At 41.8% G+C, this 21,110-nt stretch overlaps 1 protein-coding gene across 1 annotated transcript; it reads left to right on the top strand.

Moving 5' to 3' along the window:
- Positions 1-17,529: 17,529 nt before the first annotated feature.
- On the top strand, positions 17,530-19,439 carry LOC141611293 (F-box/kelch-repeat protein At3g23880-like). Its single transcript, XM_074429805.1, has 2 exons — positions 17,530-17,618; positions 17,914-19,439. The coding sequence occupies exon 2, from the start codon at positions 18,006-18,008 to the stop codon at positions 19,254-19,256; it is 1,251 nt and encodes a 416-aa protein (XP_074285906.1). The 5' UTR covers positions 17,530-17,618; positions 17,914-18,005; the 3' UTR covers positions 19,257-19,439.
- Positions 19,440-21,110: the final 1,671 nt, after the last annotated feature.

Raw genomic sequence — 21,110 nt, forward strand, 5'->3', positions numbered from 1 at the left:
CTATGACTCACGTTCTGATTTCAGACAGGGCGGTTCTCAATATCGTCTTTATCTGGATCCCCGAACAGAAAGTAAACACTCCTCCCGATCGTTCAATTCAGATCGACGTCGATCTTGTTGAGATTAAAAGATCTAAACCCATCGAGAGAGATTTTCACAAGCCTAAGTACGTGGGTCTACCTGAATACACTATTTGCAAATTTTGTGGACACACAGGTCACGTATTTAATGCGTGTAAAAAACGCTTAGGTCATTTGGATCGAAACATAAGAGTTGTTAAGAAAATGTGGATTAGAAAAGATGTTTTAGATACTGTTCGTCATAAGAAGGGACCCAAACTTGTTTGGGTTCCTAAATCATCTAACTAAATCTCTTTTGCAGGGCCATATGAGAGGAGGCAGCCGTTTGTATCTTGATAGCGGATGTTCACGACACATGACAGGTAATAGAAACCAATTCCTCTCATTATCGGCCTACGACGGTGGAAATGTGACATTTGGAGACAACAAAAAAGGTGAAGTAATTGGTATTGGTAAAGTCGGTAAGTCTCTTTCACATTCCATTGATGATGTCTTTGCTTGTAAAGGGTCTCAAACACAATTTGATTAGTATTTCTCAATTATGTGACAAAGGAAATAAAGTTGAATTTCATGCAAACCTTTGTTATGTAATCAAAGAAAGTACGAATGAAATTGTTCTTCAAGGTAAGAGAGTCAATAACATTTATGTGGCTGATTTAGGAAGCATTCCTAGAGAAACCATTAAATGTTTGTCGGTATTGCAAAACGATCCTAATTTATGGCATAAGAGGTTTGGACATGTTGGCTTTTCATCTCTAAACAAACTTTACAAACTCGATTTAGTGGAAGGTCTACCTTCTATGAAGTTTGAAATTGATGGAGTCTGTGATGTTTGTGCTCGATGCAAACATGTCCGAAGTTCTTTTAAATCTAAAAGGGTTGTTAGCACCACCAAGCCTCTAGAACTCATTCACATGGATTTGTGTGGTCCGATGAGGATTAGAAGCCGAGGTGGAAGTCTTTATGTATGTGTTCTAGTGGACGATTATTCACGGTTTGTTTGGACTTTATTTTTACATGCTAAAAGTGAAACTTTTGAAGAATTCCAAGTTTTGATTAAGAAACTCCAAAACAAACTCGGTCACAAATTGATCTCCATTAGAACCGATCATGGAAGAGAATTTGAGAATGATTCGTTTATATCTTTTTGCAGGGAACATGGCATTGATCATAACTTTTCTGCTCCTAGAACACCGCAACAAAATGGTGTAGTGGAAAGAATGAATAGAACCTTGGAGGATATGACAAGATCCATGTTACTTTGTAGCGAGCTACCTAGAAACTTTTGGGCCGAAGCTGTGAATACAGCTTGTTATATTCGTAATCGTGTTGCTATTAGATCTATCCATAAGAAAACGCCTTATGAGCTTCTATATGGGCGAAAGCCAAACATTTCACATTTCCGCTGCTTTGGATCAAAATGTTATGTTCACAACAATGGCAAAAATAATTTGGGAAAATTTGATCCAAGAAGCGATGAGGCGGTTTTCATTGGATATTCAAACGAAAGCAAGGCCTATAAAGTTTACAATAAAAGAACTATGTGTTTTGAGGAAAGTGTACATGTAATCTTTGATGAAACTAATGTGCTTAACGCTGAATTGCAGGATGATGATGACTTTGAGATTGGATTTATAAGAGATGATCCACCTGAACTAGAGGAGAATCCCTCATCGTTGGAAGGAACAGGTGCAGAACAGTCCACGAATTCGGGGGAAATGAACAGAACACGAACCGTCCGATCTGAAAATCACCAAGTTCAGGCGTCTACGAACAGACACCGCACGGTCTAATGAGACAAATCAGGCCTCCGAGCTCAAATTCGTCAAGAAAGACAAATACGAGATGTTGAGCGAGAATCGAACAGACCCGATCTTGTTCAATCTGAAGCTATGAATGACGAGCAGAATCAAACAGAACCCAGTACCGTTCAATCTACACCAGAAATAGAAACATTTATTCCTCGACGTTGGAAGCATCAAAGTTCACATCCAATGGATAACATTTTGACTGACATTCATGAGGGAGTCAAAACTAGATCTTCTTTAAGAAATTTTTGTGCCCATTATTCATTCTTATCAGAATTAGAACCCTCTAACATTAATGATGCTTTAACTGATCCTGATTGGGTTATTGCTATGCAGGAGGAGCTTAACCAATTTGAACGAAGCAAGGTGTGGCACTTGGAACCACGACCAAGAGATCGTTCCGTCATAGGAACGAAATGGGTATTTCAAACAAATTGGATGATGCGGTGTGTGATTGTGAGAAACAAGGCTAGACTTGTCGTGCAAGGATACAATCAACGGAGAGGGATTGATTACGATGAAACATTTGCACCAGTGGCGAGACTTGAAGCCATTCGTCTCCTTATTGCTTTTGCCGCTCATATGGGTATCAAACTCTTTCAAATGGATGTTAAGACCGCGTTTCTTAATGGCTATTTGCAAGAGGAAGTATATGTTGAACAACCTCCCGGTTTTTTAGATAGTAATTTTCCTAATCATGTTTATAAATTAGATAAGGCACTTTATGGTCTTAAACAAGCACCTAGGTCTTGGTATGATAGACTATCAAAGTTCCTTATTGAAAATGGTTTTCAAAGAGGTTCAGTTGACAAAACACTATTTTTAAAACCGGTGAAGGAGGACTTATTAGTTGTTCAAATTTATGTAGATGATATCATTTTTGGAGCAACTAATGATGTTTTATGTGCATATTTTTCCAATCTTATGCAATCGGAGTTCGAGATGAGCATGATGGGCGAGCTAGGATTCTTTTTGGGTCTTCAGATAAAGCAAACCACACATGGCATAATGATCCATCAAAGAAAATACATCAAGGAGATGCTAAAGAAATTTGGTATGACTACAGCTAATCCATTTCCTACACCTATGTGTTCTACACTCAAACTTGACAGAGATGAAAAAGGTAAAAGTGTAGATGAAAAGGTGTATCGAGGTATGATAGGCTCTATTTTATATCTCACAGCTAGTCGTCCGGATATTCTTTATAGTGTATGTTTGTGTGCCCGGTTTCAATCAAATCCCAAAGAATCACACCTAACAGCTGTAAAACGCATTCTTCGGTATTTGATTAGTACCCAGGATTTATACTTATGGTATCCTATGGACTGCAATTTCACTCTCACGGGGTATTCAGATGCAGATTATGCAGGTTGCTCAGTAGAAAGAAAGAGCACATCTGGTATTGCCACCTTTGTAGGACCGTGTCTTATCTCTTGGGCTTCCAAGAAACAAAATACGGTTGCTCTATCTACGGCTGAGAGTGAATATGTTGCTGCTGCTCAATGTTGTGCTCAAATACTATGGGTAAGACAACAGCTGCGGGATTACGGTATGATCATTAATTGTGTTCCCATTCAATTCTTTGTGATAACACTAGCGCAATTAATATTTCTAAAAATCCCGTTCAGCACTCCAAGACAAAACATATTGACATTCGTCATCATTTTCTTCGCGATAATGTGGAAAAAGAGAACATAAGCTTAAAATTTTGTATAACAGAAGATCAGTTGTCGGATATTTTCACTAAACCTTTGGCTAGAGAACAATTTGAGAAAATCCGATTAGAATTGGGTCTCTTGAATAGTAGCTCATAGTCTCTATTGTCCTTAAATTGATCCCCTAAATGATTGACTAGAATTGAGACTCAGGCGTTTTGTTTTGACAATGTGTCTTACGATTATTGAACTTAGTGCGATTTACTCTAGTTGGTGTTTTCATCTAGACTAGTAATAAGTTGATTTATTTTTGAGATGTTATCGTTCGTATTCATGCGAGTCTTATGGCAAAAATAGATTACCCACTTAAGACAAAACTCCTACCCCTCTAGAACCTTCCCGCCGTCTCCTCAATAAACCTAGCCAATTAACCCTCTCCTCATAAATTACAACCATCCTCATCCACATAAAACCCCCACAATTATTACCCCACCTACCATAAACCACACACACCCATCCTCTTCAAGCTCTAACAATGCCGAAAAAACCCACAAAACCCAAGCTCACGGCCGCCATTGAAAAGGTCGTTCCCAAACCCGTTGTTCCAGCCCCCACTACCACCCGATCCAAAACCCGACACAAAGAAACCGAATCCGAACCCGAAACTTCACCGGAAACAACCATCTCACCCGTTATCTCTCCCAAAACCACCAAAAAATCACCCAATCCTAAATCTAAACCTAGCTTGTTGACGACTTCGGTCAATACCCGGTCCAAGAAACCACATGCAACCAAATCTGGGAACCTAATTCCGGCCGCCGTCGATGATGTTGCCGAGGAACCTTTGCTTGCATCTTCTCCACCCAATAAAAAGGGGAAAGGCGTTTTGATTCGAAAAGCAAGAAAAGGGGATGTTGAAACCGAGGTCCCGATTGTCGAAGATGATGAGGCGGAATCCGAGGACACTTGGGTTGATGATCTCCATACAAGCTTGGAAACTCTTGTTGGTTTGGCTAAAGGGAAGGGGTCTGCTTCTAAACGCCCTTTAAACACGAACTCCAAGGAGTCCATGCCGAGTTGGGAAAAGGCGTATAATAAGCGATTGGAGAAAGTTCGAGTTTTCTCTGCTGGTAAAGTTGCGGGTGCAAAGAAAAATTTGAAGCGGAAACGGGGTTGTGATTCGGATCCGTCTGACAATGCCGATGAAGGTGCCCCAAGTACGAGCAATACAGTACCGGTTTACTCGACCTTAAATCGCAACCGGGTTCTGCGTATTATTGATGCTTTGGGGTTAGATGATGAAGAAACTGCGTCGTGTCATCGGTTGCTTGATTATCCGCTCATGTCGGGTCGATACTATCCTACTTCGTGGCTTGTGGAAAAGGAATCAGTTGGATTCTTTCTTGCCGCTCTCGAGATCCAGAACTGGGTTCCACTTTTCGGTATGACATGTCCTCTCTATGTTCCAGAACTTATTCAATTTTATCAGACTGTCACTGTTAATACGACCTGTAAAATGCTCACGGCCAAGATAAATGGTCACACTTTGGTTCTTCACCCTCAGGACCTGGCCGATATGTTTCAAGTGCCTATTGCAGGTTTTGGTCAGGTTGATAAGAATACTTGGCCTGGGTTGTCCTATGTTAGTAAATTGGAAGTCTTACAGTTCTTTGACAATACTGTTACATCTGATGCCCGTATCAATATCTCGCCACGAACTTTTACTGCTGAACAAAAGTTCATGTTTAATTGTGTCCGTCGAACTATAACTCCGCGTAAAGACACCCGTGGTAGTTGTTTGCTTGCTGATCTCTTGGTTTTATATCATTTGTTTAAACAACTTCCATTGAGTCTTCCCAATATCATGTTTCATCATATTCGGTCTATTGCGGAAATGGTTCAAGGGTCGGAAGAAGTTCATCCTCTGCCTTATGGGATGTGGCTATCTTATGTGTTTCAAGAACTAGGTCTCTTGACGGATAAGAGTTTTGGGCTTGCTATGCGTGATGAAATGCGTGATGGGTTATTGAGACAGATGCAGTTGGAAGAAGTTGGGGGTCATTTGGTCAGTCTTGGTGGACATCCGGCTGATGTAGATATCAACAGTGCTGGTACAGGGGGCATTGAGGTGCTCAATTCTCGGGTGAACAATCTCACGGAGGATGTGGTTAGTCACTCAGATTCGGTTGATAATGGTCTTGCGGCTCTTGATACTCGGGTCGCAAATTTAGAAGCTGGAAATGCCTCTCTTCACTCCAAAATTGACCGGGTCCTAGCCTTGCTTGACCCCTAGCCTTGCCTTACTACCCTTTTAACCTGTCTCTTTTGCCATGTTTTCTTGCTGGATACATTTTGATACTCTCTTAGATGGTCTGTACTTATTATGATGATGTCTTTGGACTGTGTCCGGTAGCTGCGCATGTATCTCTGACTGTGGTTATTTTGTCATTCCTTTTTGCGCCTCTTTCTCCTTTTGATGATGTCAAGAGGGGGAAAGATGTAGGGACTTATTGCACTACTAGCTGCTTAGTATTAGACCTTGCTCTATGTGTGAGGATCTCTTTATGCTTTTCTAGACTTATGGTTTATGGCTTATGTTAGACTGATCTCTTTAATCTCTTTATGCTTTTCCTGTGAATGTTCTCTAATTCTACTTTGTCTTGTACTGTCAAATGTTTTTATGCTTTTGTTAAGGGGGAAATTTTTAAGGAACTTGCCATCATCAAAGGGGGAATTTGTTGAGCTATGGTTCTTGATGATGACAAGTTCCCAATCCTTTGTTCCTTCTCAACTATCGTTTTGGCAAGACTTTTGATGTTGCAGGTCTGGACTATGTTGATCAAAGATGATGGAAGCTATCACGTTCATATGTCCGTCTTTGTCTAGCATTAATGTAAGAATGTGGTTCTTAAGCTCACTCGTATGTTCTGAACAGTTACGCAGACTGTTCAGTTCAGAATGGTTCATAACACTGAATGAAGAACACGTGACTGATTTTATTTGGCAAAGAAGGATTTCGAATAAAATGTTTTCTGAACAAAATTTGGCTAAGATATTTTTAAGAACCTTCTGGTTGTTTTGAAGAAAAATATATCTTTTGAAATTAGTTGGAATATTTATCTTGCAAGATAAGTCAAATTATTTTTTGGAAATATTTTATTCTAAAAGATTTTATTTGCTTTATCTCTTTACCAAAAATATAGGGTTTGCTACCAAACAAATCTCCTATATAATTTTCCAGCAGATCAGTCATTGAAGACAACCGAAATTGAGAGCTTGACATTTTACATCTACAGCTTTTTGCAAAATACTTTTCACGTGTGTTTCTTAATAAAATTCTTTTTGCAAAATAATTTTCGTGTCTTGTGAACCATCCTTGTGTGCTTAAGTTCTTATATTCATAAGACTATATTTGTTCTCCATTGTTCTAAATTGTTGAACCATATAAGGAGACAAAGTGTGTTGTAATCTTTCTTTTGTGAGAGAGTGCTTTTTGGGGTACGGGGTTGTACTTGAGTCGCACGATCGGGGTTGATCGTGGGGGTTTTCTTTGTAATCGAGTTTGGTTATAAAGGAAATAATAATAAGAGAGAGGGTGGACGTAGACCTTTAGAGAGTAGGTCGAACCACGTTAAAAATCGTGTGTCTCTTGCTTTCTTTTATTTCGTTTGCCTTTGATTTTATTTGTTTTTCCTTTTTATTCACGTATTTACTCAAACGTACAATACAGCACAACTCTGATTGTTTTGAACAGTCACCGAGACTGTTCAATTAGCCTGTGTATTGTTTCAGAAGGAAATTCGTGAACGACCTTTTGCTTTAATTTCGCTTTAATTTTTAAAAGGTACTTAATTCACCCCATCCCCCTCTTAAGTACCGGATCGATAAACTTAACAACTGCAACTACCAAATTTGAAGGACTTGATATAAGGTCTGATTTAGTCACAACCTTGCAAAAGATCTGGCGGAACCATGGGAACATAATAAAAGACAGCATTGTGCGTAGTGGTGACATATATAGTTGCCAGGGCGTTGGAGTCGCTGGCCACTATGGTACAAATACTCGAGGACAACCCAGTCCAGTCCTTGAGTGACAGCCAAGCTGATTACTTAAACTCCACACTGTCTGATCTAAGAAGCATTTGTTTCAAAGTTCACTGGTTGGTTTCTTTTGTTGAAAGGGCTCTAAAAGTACATAGAAGCAAACCTTTTTAGATTTCTCGTTTAGGTTCTTTACACGTACTTATCAGGCAAATTTGTGAGTGCAAGCTAGTGACCTTTTCCATCTCGCTACTGCTAAAATTTGTGTGAAACCGAAGCATAAAGAACCCATGGAGACTTATTGAGTAAAAAGTACACCAATCGTTTGTAATGTTGTGTGAAACGAATAAAGCACAACATGACCTGATTTACCTCATTAGTCAGCTACAATTAAAGTGTTTTACAACATCGCTTGATATTGAGGACCTGAGGTAATGTTTTGCTTAATATTCATCTGATTGGAGATTTGTTGTTGTTTCATAGTATTATTGAAATAAGCGTCTATGGTTCATTGGGTTCAGTCCTAGACCGGACCAAAGATGAAACTGACATCAACACCTGACCATGACTAGATGTCATTAAATTCTGTATAGTCTGGTCCTGTGAAAATTGTTAACGGTGGTCTCGTCTGTTGTTTGTAGTCACGCCATGGTCTTGTTTGGTTTGGTTCGTTGTTTAGACCACCAGATGAACATTTACAAGTTAGATGCCTAATAGCACGCTTCACAATACTCAGTGTTAGGGCCAAAATTACCGTATTTTGCCTAGGCTACGTGGCACGAGATAAGTGGGTAATTAATAAGCAATGGACCCATGACATACGTGGGGAGTCGGGCCCATGGACCGAGCCAGAGAGGTAGGCCTGGAAGCAGAATAATTCGGGAAAGGACAGCAGGTAAAGAAGAGTTCGACTTAGACTAAGATATTAATAAGATCCCGAGTAAGACAAGGAAATCCTAATTATTGTCGTATTCTGAATAAGGAAAGTCCAAACTCTACCTTGAGGAACAAGGTAATTGAGTAGGGAACCCTAATAAACCCACTAGGGTTTATCCACTATAAATACAAAGAAGACAAACAAGAGAAGGGATTCATTCACACACAAGACGGCGTATACCACCTAACTTTCCTCCTGTGCACAACCCACGCATAAAACAAATTACCTTATAAATCATCCAAAGATTCCCCTTAATCATTGGCTAATGATTACCTCAATTACTACACCATTAAAGCCATGCTGCAAATCCTACGTACACCACTATGAACCCACAAAATTGCCCTTCACATCCTGTTAGTATATCGTCTGTCCCGATTACGTGCCAGACGGATCATTCGTCATCAGATTTGGGTCCATTGTATATTACATCTGTACTCCGATTATCATATAGTGGAATATTGGCGGGATTCCGACTCCCCCCGCGGTTGTTTCCCACATCGGGTTTTCCGCGTCACCAAAATCTCTTGTGTCATTATTTCCTTATTTCGTCCTTTACTTTATTCGTATCGCTACTCCGTCTTAATTGCATACATACTCCGTCACGAATCACATATAATTTAACCCCCCGTCACGAGGCTAAAAAGAGCGGTCACTTTAACCCTAAATTGGTAGAAATTTACCAAAACAGTTTGGCGCCCACCGTGGGGCATGGTGATCGATCTCTATAGTCAAGTTGTCATAAAGTCAGTATTCGGCGCCATGTCCCCTAGCGAGCAAAGATCTCCTCACTGTCCATGAAGTCATCCGAAAGCCATCAGTAGATCTGCTTCTTGGGACCCTCCTCGGAAGCCGCAGAGATCCGCTTCCCGGATCCTCCGCTAGAAGTCAGCAGTAGATCTGCTTCCTGGGACCCTCCCGGAAGCCGCCAGTGATCGGCCTTCCGAGTTCCTCCAGAAGTCTCGCAGCAGATCTGGCCCCTAAGTCCAGCAGCAGATCTGGCCCCAGAGTCCGGCAGCAGATCTGGTCCGCGAAGTTCCTCCAGAAGACCGGCAGCAGATCTGGCCCCAGAGTCTGGCAGCAGATCTGGTCCCCGAGTTCCTTCAGAAGCCCCGCAGCAGATCTGGCCCCAAAGTCCAGCAGCAGATCTGGCCCCCGAAGTTCCTTCAGAAGCCTGAGTCCGACAGCAGGTCTGGTTCCCGGAATTCCTCCGGAATCCAGCAGTAGGTTTGCTCTCTGAAGCCGTAGATCTGCTCTCCGAAGCCGAAGATCTGGTTCCCAGAATGCCTCCAGAAATCAGCCGTGGACCTGCTCCCCAAAGCCGAAGATTTGGTCCATGTTGTTCCCCAGAATCCTACAGCTGATCTGGTCCATGGAGTTGCCCAGGGTCCTCCAGCAGATCTGGTCCCAGAATTCGTCCAAATGCCGGCAGCAGAACTGCTCCCCAGAGTTCCTCTAGAGTCCTATAGCAGATCTGGATGCCAGAGTCCCTCCAACCTCTAGCTACCAGAGCAGGAATGGTCAGTGCACCAGAAACCACCAGCAGCGTACCAGCAACAAGTGTACCAGCAGAAGATGGACCGCGGGAATGTTCGATCTGAGGGTCACGGACTCAAAGGTACCAGTGGGGGCGGATCAGGACCTCCAGAATCTTTGGACCAGATATCCCTAGACGTCGTCTTTGGTGCTCCGGATGGAAATTCGAAAGCAAGTTGCGGAGAGACAATCGGAGCTGCCGGGAAGCATAGACGCCAGGCTATAACCTAGATGCCTAGCATCCTGCCGCTCTCTCTCAATGACTAGAATGGAGGAAGCATCAGGTAACACCGTATCTCGTAGTTCTGTTCTGTTGGAGCTAAATTCCTCCCTGTTGCGGAACTTTCGGCCAAAGAAGAACCGAATGACAAAGCGAACCAAAGTGTCACTACAGCTACACTAACCAGCGACCCTGGAGCAGACATCTGCAGGAGTGTCGTTAGGTGGTAATATATTTGGTACTATTTTGCATGTCTCTAACCCTCTTGCAGGTCCAGAAAACCTGGAGGAGCCACCACCTGTTATCACGTGGGGGCAAGTCCAGTAAAATATGCTCCACGAGTCAGGTTCCACCGTTTACACCTCTATTTGTGCTAGAATAATTTACGTGATAACAGGTGGATCAAAACTTTACAGCCTAAAATACTCAAAGGCGAAAAAGGCATGCCCCAGAAACAAAAGGAATCGCCTAAAACTCAGAAACACCGCCATGATGCTCTTATCATAACATCGTACATAGAAACTACACCGTAAGAAAAACCCTGGTGGATACAATAAACTTAGTCAACATGGGTAAGCTAGACCCAAAACGAACAGTGCTAAAGATTCAGAGTACACAGGTAATCTTCATCGTCAATTGTTTGAATTTTATAAAACTAACATGGCATGTCTCGCTTTGTTCTACGATTACATGATACGAAGAAGATCAAATCTAGCAAGTGGCAAACCAGAATGAGCGTCCTGCAGGAACTATCAAAGCTTGCAAAGAAGCAATCGGAATATAAGAACCAACAACGGTAATCAACACGCAGTCCGCCAGGCCCTTGGAGGCAGATTCCAGCAAATTGTCACCCTCATAGGATAACAGCTCATGAGAAGCTTCTAAAACGAGTTTCGTACCCAGTCTACATCTAGGGAACAATCCCGAAACAAAGCAAAATACAAAAGGGCCAAGTCGCCAGGCAATGATAAACAAAAGCACAAACATGATAGACGAGAGGTCCTCCTAGCATGATTCTCTACTCAGCAGCAGCTACACCAGCTTTTCTACCTTGCTGTGTTTGACCTTCTCTTGCAGGAACTAGCTCGCTCGGAACATCGGCGACCTCAAAAGCATTTTAGGGAACCGACCTCACCAGGCGATATTTTCGGGTGGGTGACCCAATAAGCATCATTTTTGGGAGCCGATTTCATCAAGACACCGAACCGTGTTCCCAAGACGCCGAGACCTGGTAGAATAAAAGAAGTTTCGACCAACTATCTCCTCTTAACTTCCGGGAGGCGGGAAGTAGGCGGAACCCGGAAACGGAAATCCGAAGCGAAATCGAAGCGGGATGCAAAAGGAAGCGAGGCGAAGCACAGGGGAGGCGAAACGTGAAGCGAGCGGTTAGCGGACACGAACGATAACCAGGATTAGTTGTCGCAACAACCCTTTCGCCAGCAACCCAGGCAGCCAGAATCTAGCAGCAGACCAGATGAAGGCCGGGACCCAGAGTGAGCCAGACTTCTGCATAACCCATTTACAAGAGCCATCAGCCAAAGGGAGCAGAGCCAGGAGAACCCTAGTACCACCTCTGCTGTCCAAGTCAGAATCAGGGGAACCTTAGTACCACCACTGTCGTCCAGCCCGGAACTAGAAGAACCTTGGTCACGATGACGTATAGTCCCCGTGATCGATTCCCGCTCCTGGTCCCAAAGACTGTTTACCATACCTATTGGTAACCGAGACATCAGTTATGTCATACTGGAACCCAGAATATTATCTCAATAAGTCTCTGCATCCTGCAGAGACCAGGTACACATCACTCGAAAAAACAGTTTCTTGCACTTGTTTCAGCTTTTTATAAATTGCTTTCTTATTTTAGTCTCATCATATCCATGCGGTAATTGACTATCCCTGAAAGCCTATATGAGAAAGCTAGAGCTATTAGGATAAATAAACAATGACCAATTGAACTATACGCCTAAGTGTTCACAACCTGAACATCGAACCTCGAATGACAGTTAAGTCACAAACCATGCTAGACTAGCACCTGACTTTAGTCCTGCACCCAGACCTAGGTGGATGAAAATATCAGGAACCTAGAAGGGAAATAGGAATCAGAGTTGTACATGGCAGACTAGCAGAATTTCCAATAAGAGGGACAAGAGTAGGCCTGGTACCCAGGTCCCCGAAAGGGGACCAAATAGGGAACCCGATAGTCCGAGCCTGCAGCGACCCTGAGAGTCAGGCACCTGAAAATATCTGGAACCAGACAGGTCCCCAGCCGGGGGCCAGAACCTGGAGGCAGACGTCCTTACAACATGTGGGTAGCATCCACGCTAGGTATCTCACCATTTATGTTTATCATTCATGAGCTAAACCATCGGTAAACAAAGAACAAGAAGATTCATGTTCATATGTCGCTCTTAAAGTAATTCATAAACTTCGTAATCTTGTTCCCCTGTTATATTTTGAATAACTATTGTCTTGAGCGTTGGAAGGTCGTTGGCTATGCCATCTGCTGGCCCTATTAGAATAATTTCTTGCAGGAGATCTCCCTACCAGCCGGGAGTGGTTACTCGGCTCCAGAACCTGCCACTCCTTCCCCATATCAAATCGCTCCTCCCGCAAAGATATAACGCAGAATGCGGGAATGCGGGACGTGGGGCGCGAGAATGCGAGAATGCGGGACGCGAGATGTAGAATGCAGGACGCAGGATGTAGAATGCAGGACGCAGAATGCAGAACGCAGAATGCAGGACGCAGAATGCGGGACGCAGGATGCAGGACGCAGGACGCAGAATGCAGAGCGCTCCCTGCAACAAATTTTCGGCCTGCAGAAACAGCCTCCCCGCGCACAGGTCGGGCCAGCAGGACAGGTAGCTCCGTCAGCAGCTTGCAGGACATGAATCAATGGCATGGGGGCAATTCAATCAACGTATCGCTGGTACATAAAAGCTCCTAGCACCCTGAATATATAGGAGACAGGCAGCAGCCATAATGCTGCAGAACACATCCTTGCATCAGCTTCCCAAAGTGAAAAATCACAACAACATATGCTACAACCAGCCTGGTTCCCTGGACACCAGAACATGAAATAACAAATGACAAGAGGAAATGAAACTACCCTCAGCAAGAAAGTAAAAAGCAAGCATGGGTCTCATATTATATTGCATGCCATCCACAGCAAAGCCGTGAAAGTCATGCAGGGGGCAGAGACTACATCCCTCACACGACAGCCAGAAGCCAACAGTCCATCGAGCAATCTTGGTCAAACAACAAACTCAATGTTGAGAACCTGGAACGATAACAAAAAGAAAGAGCCACAATAGTTGAACTAAGAAGTGCTCACATACGCATGACATCGTACAAGCAATCAGAAGCAAAGGCATATGATAACAACGTCAGAATCAGGACTCTCCCAGTAGAGGACCTAGTGCTATAAAGGATATTTGAAAATACCAAAAAACACAAGGCTGAAAAATTCGCTTGCAATCGGAAAGAACAATGACAGGCTGAAAGCGCCAGATAACAGGGTGTACAGATTGATGACCATGCAAGGTCAAATCTTGTATAATCCCCGACCGTACTTTGTCTGACAAAATGCTAAAACCTTAGTGTACAGAGTACCTTTCAACAGTCCATGAAGCAAAAACCTTTTTACTAATATCTTTTATTTTATCGAGTCCTTTTTTAGTTTCAAAATTTGTTTTTGTGTTTTTTATTTATTCGTCTTTATTTAAAACAAAATATTTTCTAAAAACCCAAGTGGTACGTACCGTGTGGCTTCCTGGATCTAGATGTTGCTCTGGAACACCATGAGATAGCACCAGGTATTTGTACTATTTGGTTATCTTTCACGCTTCTAGGGAGAAAGGCTTTGACACTGATGTTGGTTGCTTGTCAGATAAGGGACACTTTGAGGGTCTAGCCCCTGCCATGTGAGGCCGCGAGACGTTTATCTTAAGTCAAGCCACATGGAGAGCATACGCCGAGGTAGCGCGCAGGGTTCGGCATACTAAGACCACCCATACCTTAACGTTAACTCAGTAATTCCTTAGCTAGCTATGTCGTAGATCAATGGGTGCACGCACGGATTTCAAACGTCTGGAACCACAAGGAACGCAACATTCCTTGTTAGTCAGAAACATTCAATGAAGGTATGCTCCAGTCAGCTAACCCTAGTGATAAAATATTTTACGTCATGGGTAAAATATTTTATCAAACATCTGCCACCAGGGGCAGAGGCTGTGTACCTGGAACCAGGTCAGCCTCCTGGCAAATCAAAAGTGGGAACTAAACTCCAGACAAACGAAATGACAGAGACATAGCATACAATCATGGTTGACATTGCATTCACGACATATGATAGTCTACAGCTTGTCTAATCATCATATAGTCTGCCTCATACATTAGAGAGTCCATGCATGCACATGCATTGCTACTAATATTTTGCAGGTATCCCCTACATAGCAAATGCACAGCAAACTTATGCCGAATGCTCCAACCACCAAATTCACCCTTGGTGACCAGATAACAGAATGGTAAGGACAGGTGGGAAGTGCTTCCCAGGTTTCAGACGTCTGGCTCCCAGCGTCAGTCGCCTGGCTCCCAGCATCAGCTTTCTGGTCCCCAGTGTCAGCCGTCCAGGTTCCAGACCCAGCCATCTGGCTCCCAGCGTCAGTCGTTTGGATCCCAGCATCTGCCACCTGTTTCCCAAATTCAGCCATCAGGCTCCCGGCATCTGCTCCCAGACATCCGCCATCAGGCTTCCGGCATCTGCTCCCAGACATCCGGCATCTGCTCCCAGACATCCGCCATCAGGCTCCCGGCATCTGCTCCCAGACATCCGTCATCAGGCTCCCGGACATCCGCCATCGCTCCAGCGCCCGTCCGTCCCGGTTCCCGAGCCAGCTTCCGTTCCCGAACCGCCATCGATTCCCCGCATCCGCCAACAGGATTACGCTCCCAGCCATCGCTCCCAGCGTCGGCCGTCCCAGTTCCCAAAACCACCGTCCTGGTTCCCACCACCACCGTCGGGATCCCAACGTCGACCATCGGGTTCCTAGAGTCCACCAATTGTTACGAGCATCCTCCGGTAAAATCCGCTTTGGAGTCCGCTTGAAAAGTCATTAACAAGAGCCCACGAGTCTACATCGGTAAAAAAATCAGCTTACATCTACTTCCGATCAGTGAACCAAGGAGAGCGAAATCATCTCTGAAGGATAGCGAGTACGATTCAACAGAGTCAAGCGAGGCCAAGATACGAACTATGGGTACGAGTAGGGATGCGGGGATTATCTCAAGTATATCTAACGAGAGTCGGATCCGTGCAAGCGACCGGCGACTTGCTCCGGAATTCAATGAGACTTCTCCATCGAGCTTGACGATGCTGTTCCATCGGTCTATCACAGTAGGTTGGCTGCACCTCCTTCCAGCAAAATAGCAGCATAATCCAGAAGGATAACAACGGTTTATCGATAGCAGAATAGCGACAGCAGGTAGAGCTTGAAGAATCAATTTCCCTCCTCAACAAAGCTGAGAAGCGAAATTGGGGGCAACTGTTAGGGCCAAAATTACCGTATTTTGCCTAGGCTACGTGGCACGAGATAAGTGGGTAATTAATAAGCAATGGACCCATGACATACGTGGGGAGTCGGGCCCATGGACCGAGCCAGAGAGGTAGGCCTGGAAGCAGAATAATTCGGGAAAGGACAGCAGGTAAAGAAGAGTTCGACTTAGACTAAGATATTAATAAGATCCCGAGTAAGACAAGGAAATCCTAATTATTGTCGTATTCTGAATAAGGAAAGTCCAAACTCTACCTTGAGGAACAAGGTAATTGAGTAGGGAACCCTAATAAACCCACTAGGGTTTATCCACTATAAATACAAAGAAGACAAACAAGAGAAGGGATTCATTCACACACAAGACGGCGTATACCACCTAACTTTCCTCCTGTGCACAACCCACGCATAAAACAAATTACCTTATAAATCATCCAAAGATTCCCCTTAATCATTGGCTAATGATTACCTCAATTACTACACCATTAAAGCCATGCTGCAAATCCTACGTACACCACTATGAACCCACAAAATTGCCCTTCACATCCTGTTAGTATATCGTCTGTCCCGATTACGTGCCAGACGGATCATTCGTCATCAGATTTGGGTCCATTGTATATTACATCTGTACTCCGATTATCATATAGTGGAATATTGGCGGGATTCCGACTCCCCCCGCGGTTGTTTCCCACATCGGGTTTTCCGCGTCACCAAAATCTCTTGTGTCATTATTTCCTTATTTCGTCCTTTACTTTATTCGTATCGCTACTCCGTCTTAATTGCATACATACTCCGTCACGAATCACATATAATTTAACCCCCCGTCACGAGGCTAAAAAGAGCGGTCACTTTAACCCTAAATTGGTAGAAATTTACCAAAACACTCAGTGTGCGTTGAAATCTAATAACAATTTTCACAGTCGACACACGAAGACAATAAAAGTAAGCAATACTCATATTGATAGCAAACAAAAAATTAACAAAACTTGGGTATGAAGCGATTTTCATTTATTAGCACTTCCCAAAAATGCTTATTTAATATTCAATAGGTCTTGGTATAGACGGGTGGGGCGAATAGACGGGTAAAGACCTCTAATAAAATGGGTAGGGGGGACAAGGTAGGGCACCCCCATGTGCTTCCCACTTTATGGCAAATGGGTATTTTGTGAGGGGAAGTGGTATCCGTCTATACGTATAGACGGATAGTGTCCGTCTATAATGAGAATTTGTGTTTAATATTTCGTTTGTCTTCTAGTAGGGAACATTAACTGTAAGAATAACGTCATCTTTTCTAAACGCACAATAAAATAAGTTAAGAAATCGGACAATTTTAAACGGACCATCACATGTAGCCTTTACACTAGCCCATTTGATTTTACGATTCTACTATGTCGCAATTATCTAGCCCAATAGTTTTATATGTACTAGGCCAAGGTGAAGGTCAGAAATCTATAACTTGACCCAAATAACAATTTTTGCAAACGGATTATTATACATAAATAACTCGTTAATAGTTTGCCCGAAAATGTCCTGAACCCGAAATGCCCTGGGCCATGCCGTTTGAACAAGTTTTTTGCGAATCCAACGTTGACCCAATTAGAAAGGACCCGACCTAAACCCATCTCGGTTTACCGGTTTGCCGGTCTTAAATGGTAAATTCGGGAATATTTTTTTCGTGTGGATATATATTTAAGGGAAATAAAATTACCCTTTACTTAAACACAGAAATGGTGGTCATCTTAAAGACTAAAATGGTGTCCTGAAATGGTCTTCTGGTTGCTGTTGATTAAATAAGGTTGGTTCACTCTTCAGTCTTCTCTTTTAATTCTTTTGATTACATCCGTAGTTTTCTTTGTTTGATTTTAATGGTACAAAAGTTTCAGTTACGGATTTAAATTCGTAATTACATTAATTTCTGCTGTGAGAAAGGTCCCAATTGTTATTTGATTAATCAATTGAGAGTTTTAATTGATGGGTTTGATTTTATTGTTGATGGTTTCGTGAAATTAAAATGAAATAATTGTTGAATCGAGTAAGATACATTGGAATTAATTTATTTTGTAAAGTAATTTTATATGATCTGAATCTAGGCATTGCCGCGGAGGCCATGGAAACAACTAGAAACCATTTGTTTTGTGGAATTGAGTAAGATACATTGGAAATCATTTGTTTTGTCGAATCCATGGAAACAACTAGAAACCTTCCTGATGATATATTGGAGGAGGAAATACTCGTGAGGCTGCCCGTAAAATGTTTGCTAAGATGGAAATGTGTTTGTAAACACTGGTACGCTCTCTTTGGGGACTACGCTTTCGCCCTGAAACATTACCGTTTTCAATATGCTCTGCACATAGCTCATCATGCCACCTTACCTCTCTTTCTCGATAAACCAACTGACTATCCGCCGTATCCGGGACCAGAGCAAGAGCAAACCGAGTTCTTTGTTCTGTCGAAACATGGAGCTGATGATGTTGTTTTGAATGTAACCCCTGATTTCCACCGCGATATTCCACCTCCTTTTGCCAATGAATATCAACTCAAACTTGCTTCTAGATGCATGGGCATTGTGAACGGTGTTATTGGCCTTCAATGGGGTAATACTTGTTTGGCGTTGTGGAATCCAGCCACCAGAGAATTTAAGGACGTTCCTCGTTGGCCAGTTATGCCGGATAATAAAGTGGCTGAAGAGTTTTGTGGCCGAATTCTTGGGTTAGGATTTGATCTGCAATCTCTAGATTTTAAGATTTTGAGAGTAATTGATTTTGATGGGGCTGGTATTGAACCCAACGTCTATGAATACCATTTGTACTCGCTAAAGGCCAATTCTTGGAAGAAGGTTAAAGAAGCTCCACGTTCTCATCTTAACGTTAGTCTTTCGCTCACAGACGGTTACTTTAATAATGGTGTATATTATTGGCTTGCTAATGACACGGCCAACAACTACTCTTTGGTGATTTTAGCTTTCGATTTCAGTAAGGAACTTTTCACGCAATCGGAACTACCAGATGGCAGTGATTGCCGTAACATAGAACATATGGGAAGTAAGAATGGGCGAGTATGGTCCGGCTGTATGGGCTCGGGAACCCTAGGAAAGTACAAGGAGACGCTTGCAGTTGTTATTACAGATACCACAGACAATTCAGATTGTCATGGTGAATTATGGATAGTGACCAAGTTTCGAGAGGATGATCATGTAGTTTTGTCTTGGCAGCTTGTTGTCAGAGTTTCATCTATTCCATCCTTTAATGATTTATCTAGTATATGTAGATTTCGAGAGTGCGGTGATCTACTCCTTAGTATTCAACATGGAAATTCTTTGGAAGAGGAAGAGGGCTACCTCTACGATCCTGCAACATGCACTTTGAAAGATTTAGGAATAAGATTTTGTCATAATTTTAGTTATGTGCAGAGCTTGTTCTCTCTAGCGAGGTAAGTTTAACTAAATCGACTTGTGTTTGTTCTTGCATGTTGAAGAGGTTCATAGTTACGACTTGAATGTGAGTGGTAGCTTGAGAGGTTAGACCTCCAATTAGTTGTGCAATTTGTATCGTAACCATGTCTTATACTCCCTCCTATTCCAGATAATCGTCCCATTGTCCATTTCCGTCTAGTCGGGTAACTGTCCCATTGTCTATTTTTGGTAAGTGTTGTGTGGTCCAAATTCAATTCCATTTCCCTCTATTCACATAACTGTCCCATTGTCCGTTTTGTGTGGTCTAAACTCACTTTCTTAATTCTTGTGCCATTTTCACAATGGGACGGTTATGTAGAATAGGAGGGAGTATAAACTATGGAGATAGATATCCTGACAGGCTCTGACTGAATTCACAGCGTAAATAAATATTAATAGTTTTTACTTATTAATAGTTTAATAATTTTATTGGTTTAATAAAATTTTAACTTTAATAATTTTAAGCTGACAATTATGAAGTAAATAAATATTAATAGTTTTTACTTAGGGTTTTTCTACATGGTATCCCTGTGTTTTTTCAAATTCTACATAGTAACACTACTTTTCAGAGAACACACATGATAACCCTGAACTCTGTTAATACGCATTGTCGTGACCCTGAACTTTTTTTCCGTCAGTTTTGACCGTTAAGTATCTGACGTGGCTATTGAATTTTCTGATTTTCTACTAGGTAACCCCATATTTTTAAAAATTCTACAAGTTAACCCCACTTTTTCTACAAATCACATATGCATAAGAATATAATCCCTTAATCAATCTTTTTTTCACAATTTTACTCGATTACTCCCAAATTGTCATATCCACCCTCATTACCCTATAATTAACCGAGTTTTTAACGAAAAATTCAATAAGAACTTTGTTCGATATCAAAAAATTCCTAATAAGATATTCTAAACACCAAGTAAAAGTACTCTATTCCGAGCATTATAATAATCAATTCCAAATTAATTCATAGGGTTAATCTAATTAATAAACTTTTGCTTTCAAAACCTCATCAAATACGACAAAATTGAAAATGTTGTAAACACAATAATGACTTAATTCAATTATTCGACAAATTGACACAATAAAGTTGGGTAAAATTAAGGAGTGGAGACTCATTTTTAAAGGACTTAATAGTGGATTTCTGTGTTAATTATTGAACCCGATTTTTGGAAATTTATGGTAATGATATCTTAAAGAGATGATGATATTAACAGTGACGTTTTTTGGAGTAATCGAGTGCAAAATGTACTAAGGATGATAAATTTATGAACTAAGGGAGTATTTTTTATTGAAATAAAACTAAGGGGATATTTTCAAGAGTGTTTCTCTTGTAAAAAAAATGAATAGAGTTATTTTTGTAGGATTTAAAAAACTAGAGGGTTACCATGTAGAAAATCTCAAAATTCAATTGGCCACGTCATATACTTAACAGACAAAATTGACGGAAAAAAAGTTAAGAGTCACGGCAATGCATATTAACAGAGTTGAGGGTTACCATGTGTGCTTTCTGAAAAATAGGGTTACCATGTAAAATTTGAAAAACTACAAGATTACCATGTAGAATAATCCTATTAGTGTTTAGGACCGAACCCGAAATAAAAGAAACAAGAGGTCAAATTTGATCTTGGAAATAATATTTTTAGCCCCTTTCGATGAATCAATTTTATCTATCAAGTTCTGGCTAAACTATGTAAGTAGGTAAAGAAACGGAACTTATATTTTAAAAATAGTGATTACTATTTTTGAAATGCAAGGGTTATGAAAGTCTAGTAAAATCAGACTTTTAGGTTACCAAATTGTTTTGGTTTCTAAAGCTTAATTTTTCAAAAG

The sequence above is a fragment of the Silene latifolia genome, chromosome 11 (genome assembly GCF_048544455.1).
Source record: "Silene latifolia isolate original U9 population chromosome 11, ASM4854445v1, whole genome shotgun sequence".
Classification (NCBI taxonomy): domain Eukaryota; kingdom Viridiplantae; phylum Streptophyta; class Magnoliopsida; order Caryophyllales; family Caryophyllaceae; genus Silene; species Silene latifolia.

Bases quoted from the DNA above. Each gene is read 5' to 3' on its own strand.
- LOC141611293 (XM_074429805.1), top strand. From the start codon at position 18,006: ATGGAAACAACTAGAAACCTTCCTGATGATATATTGGAGGAGGAAATA.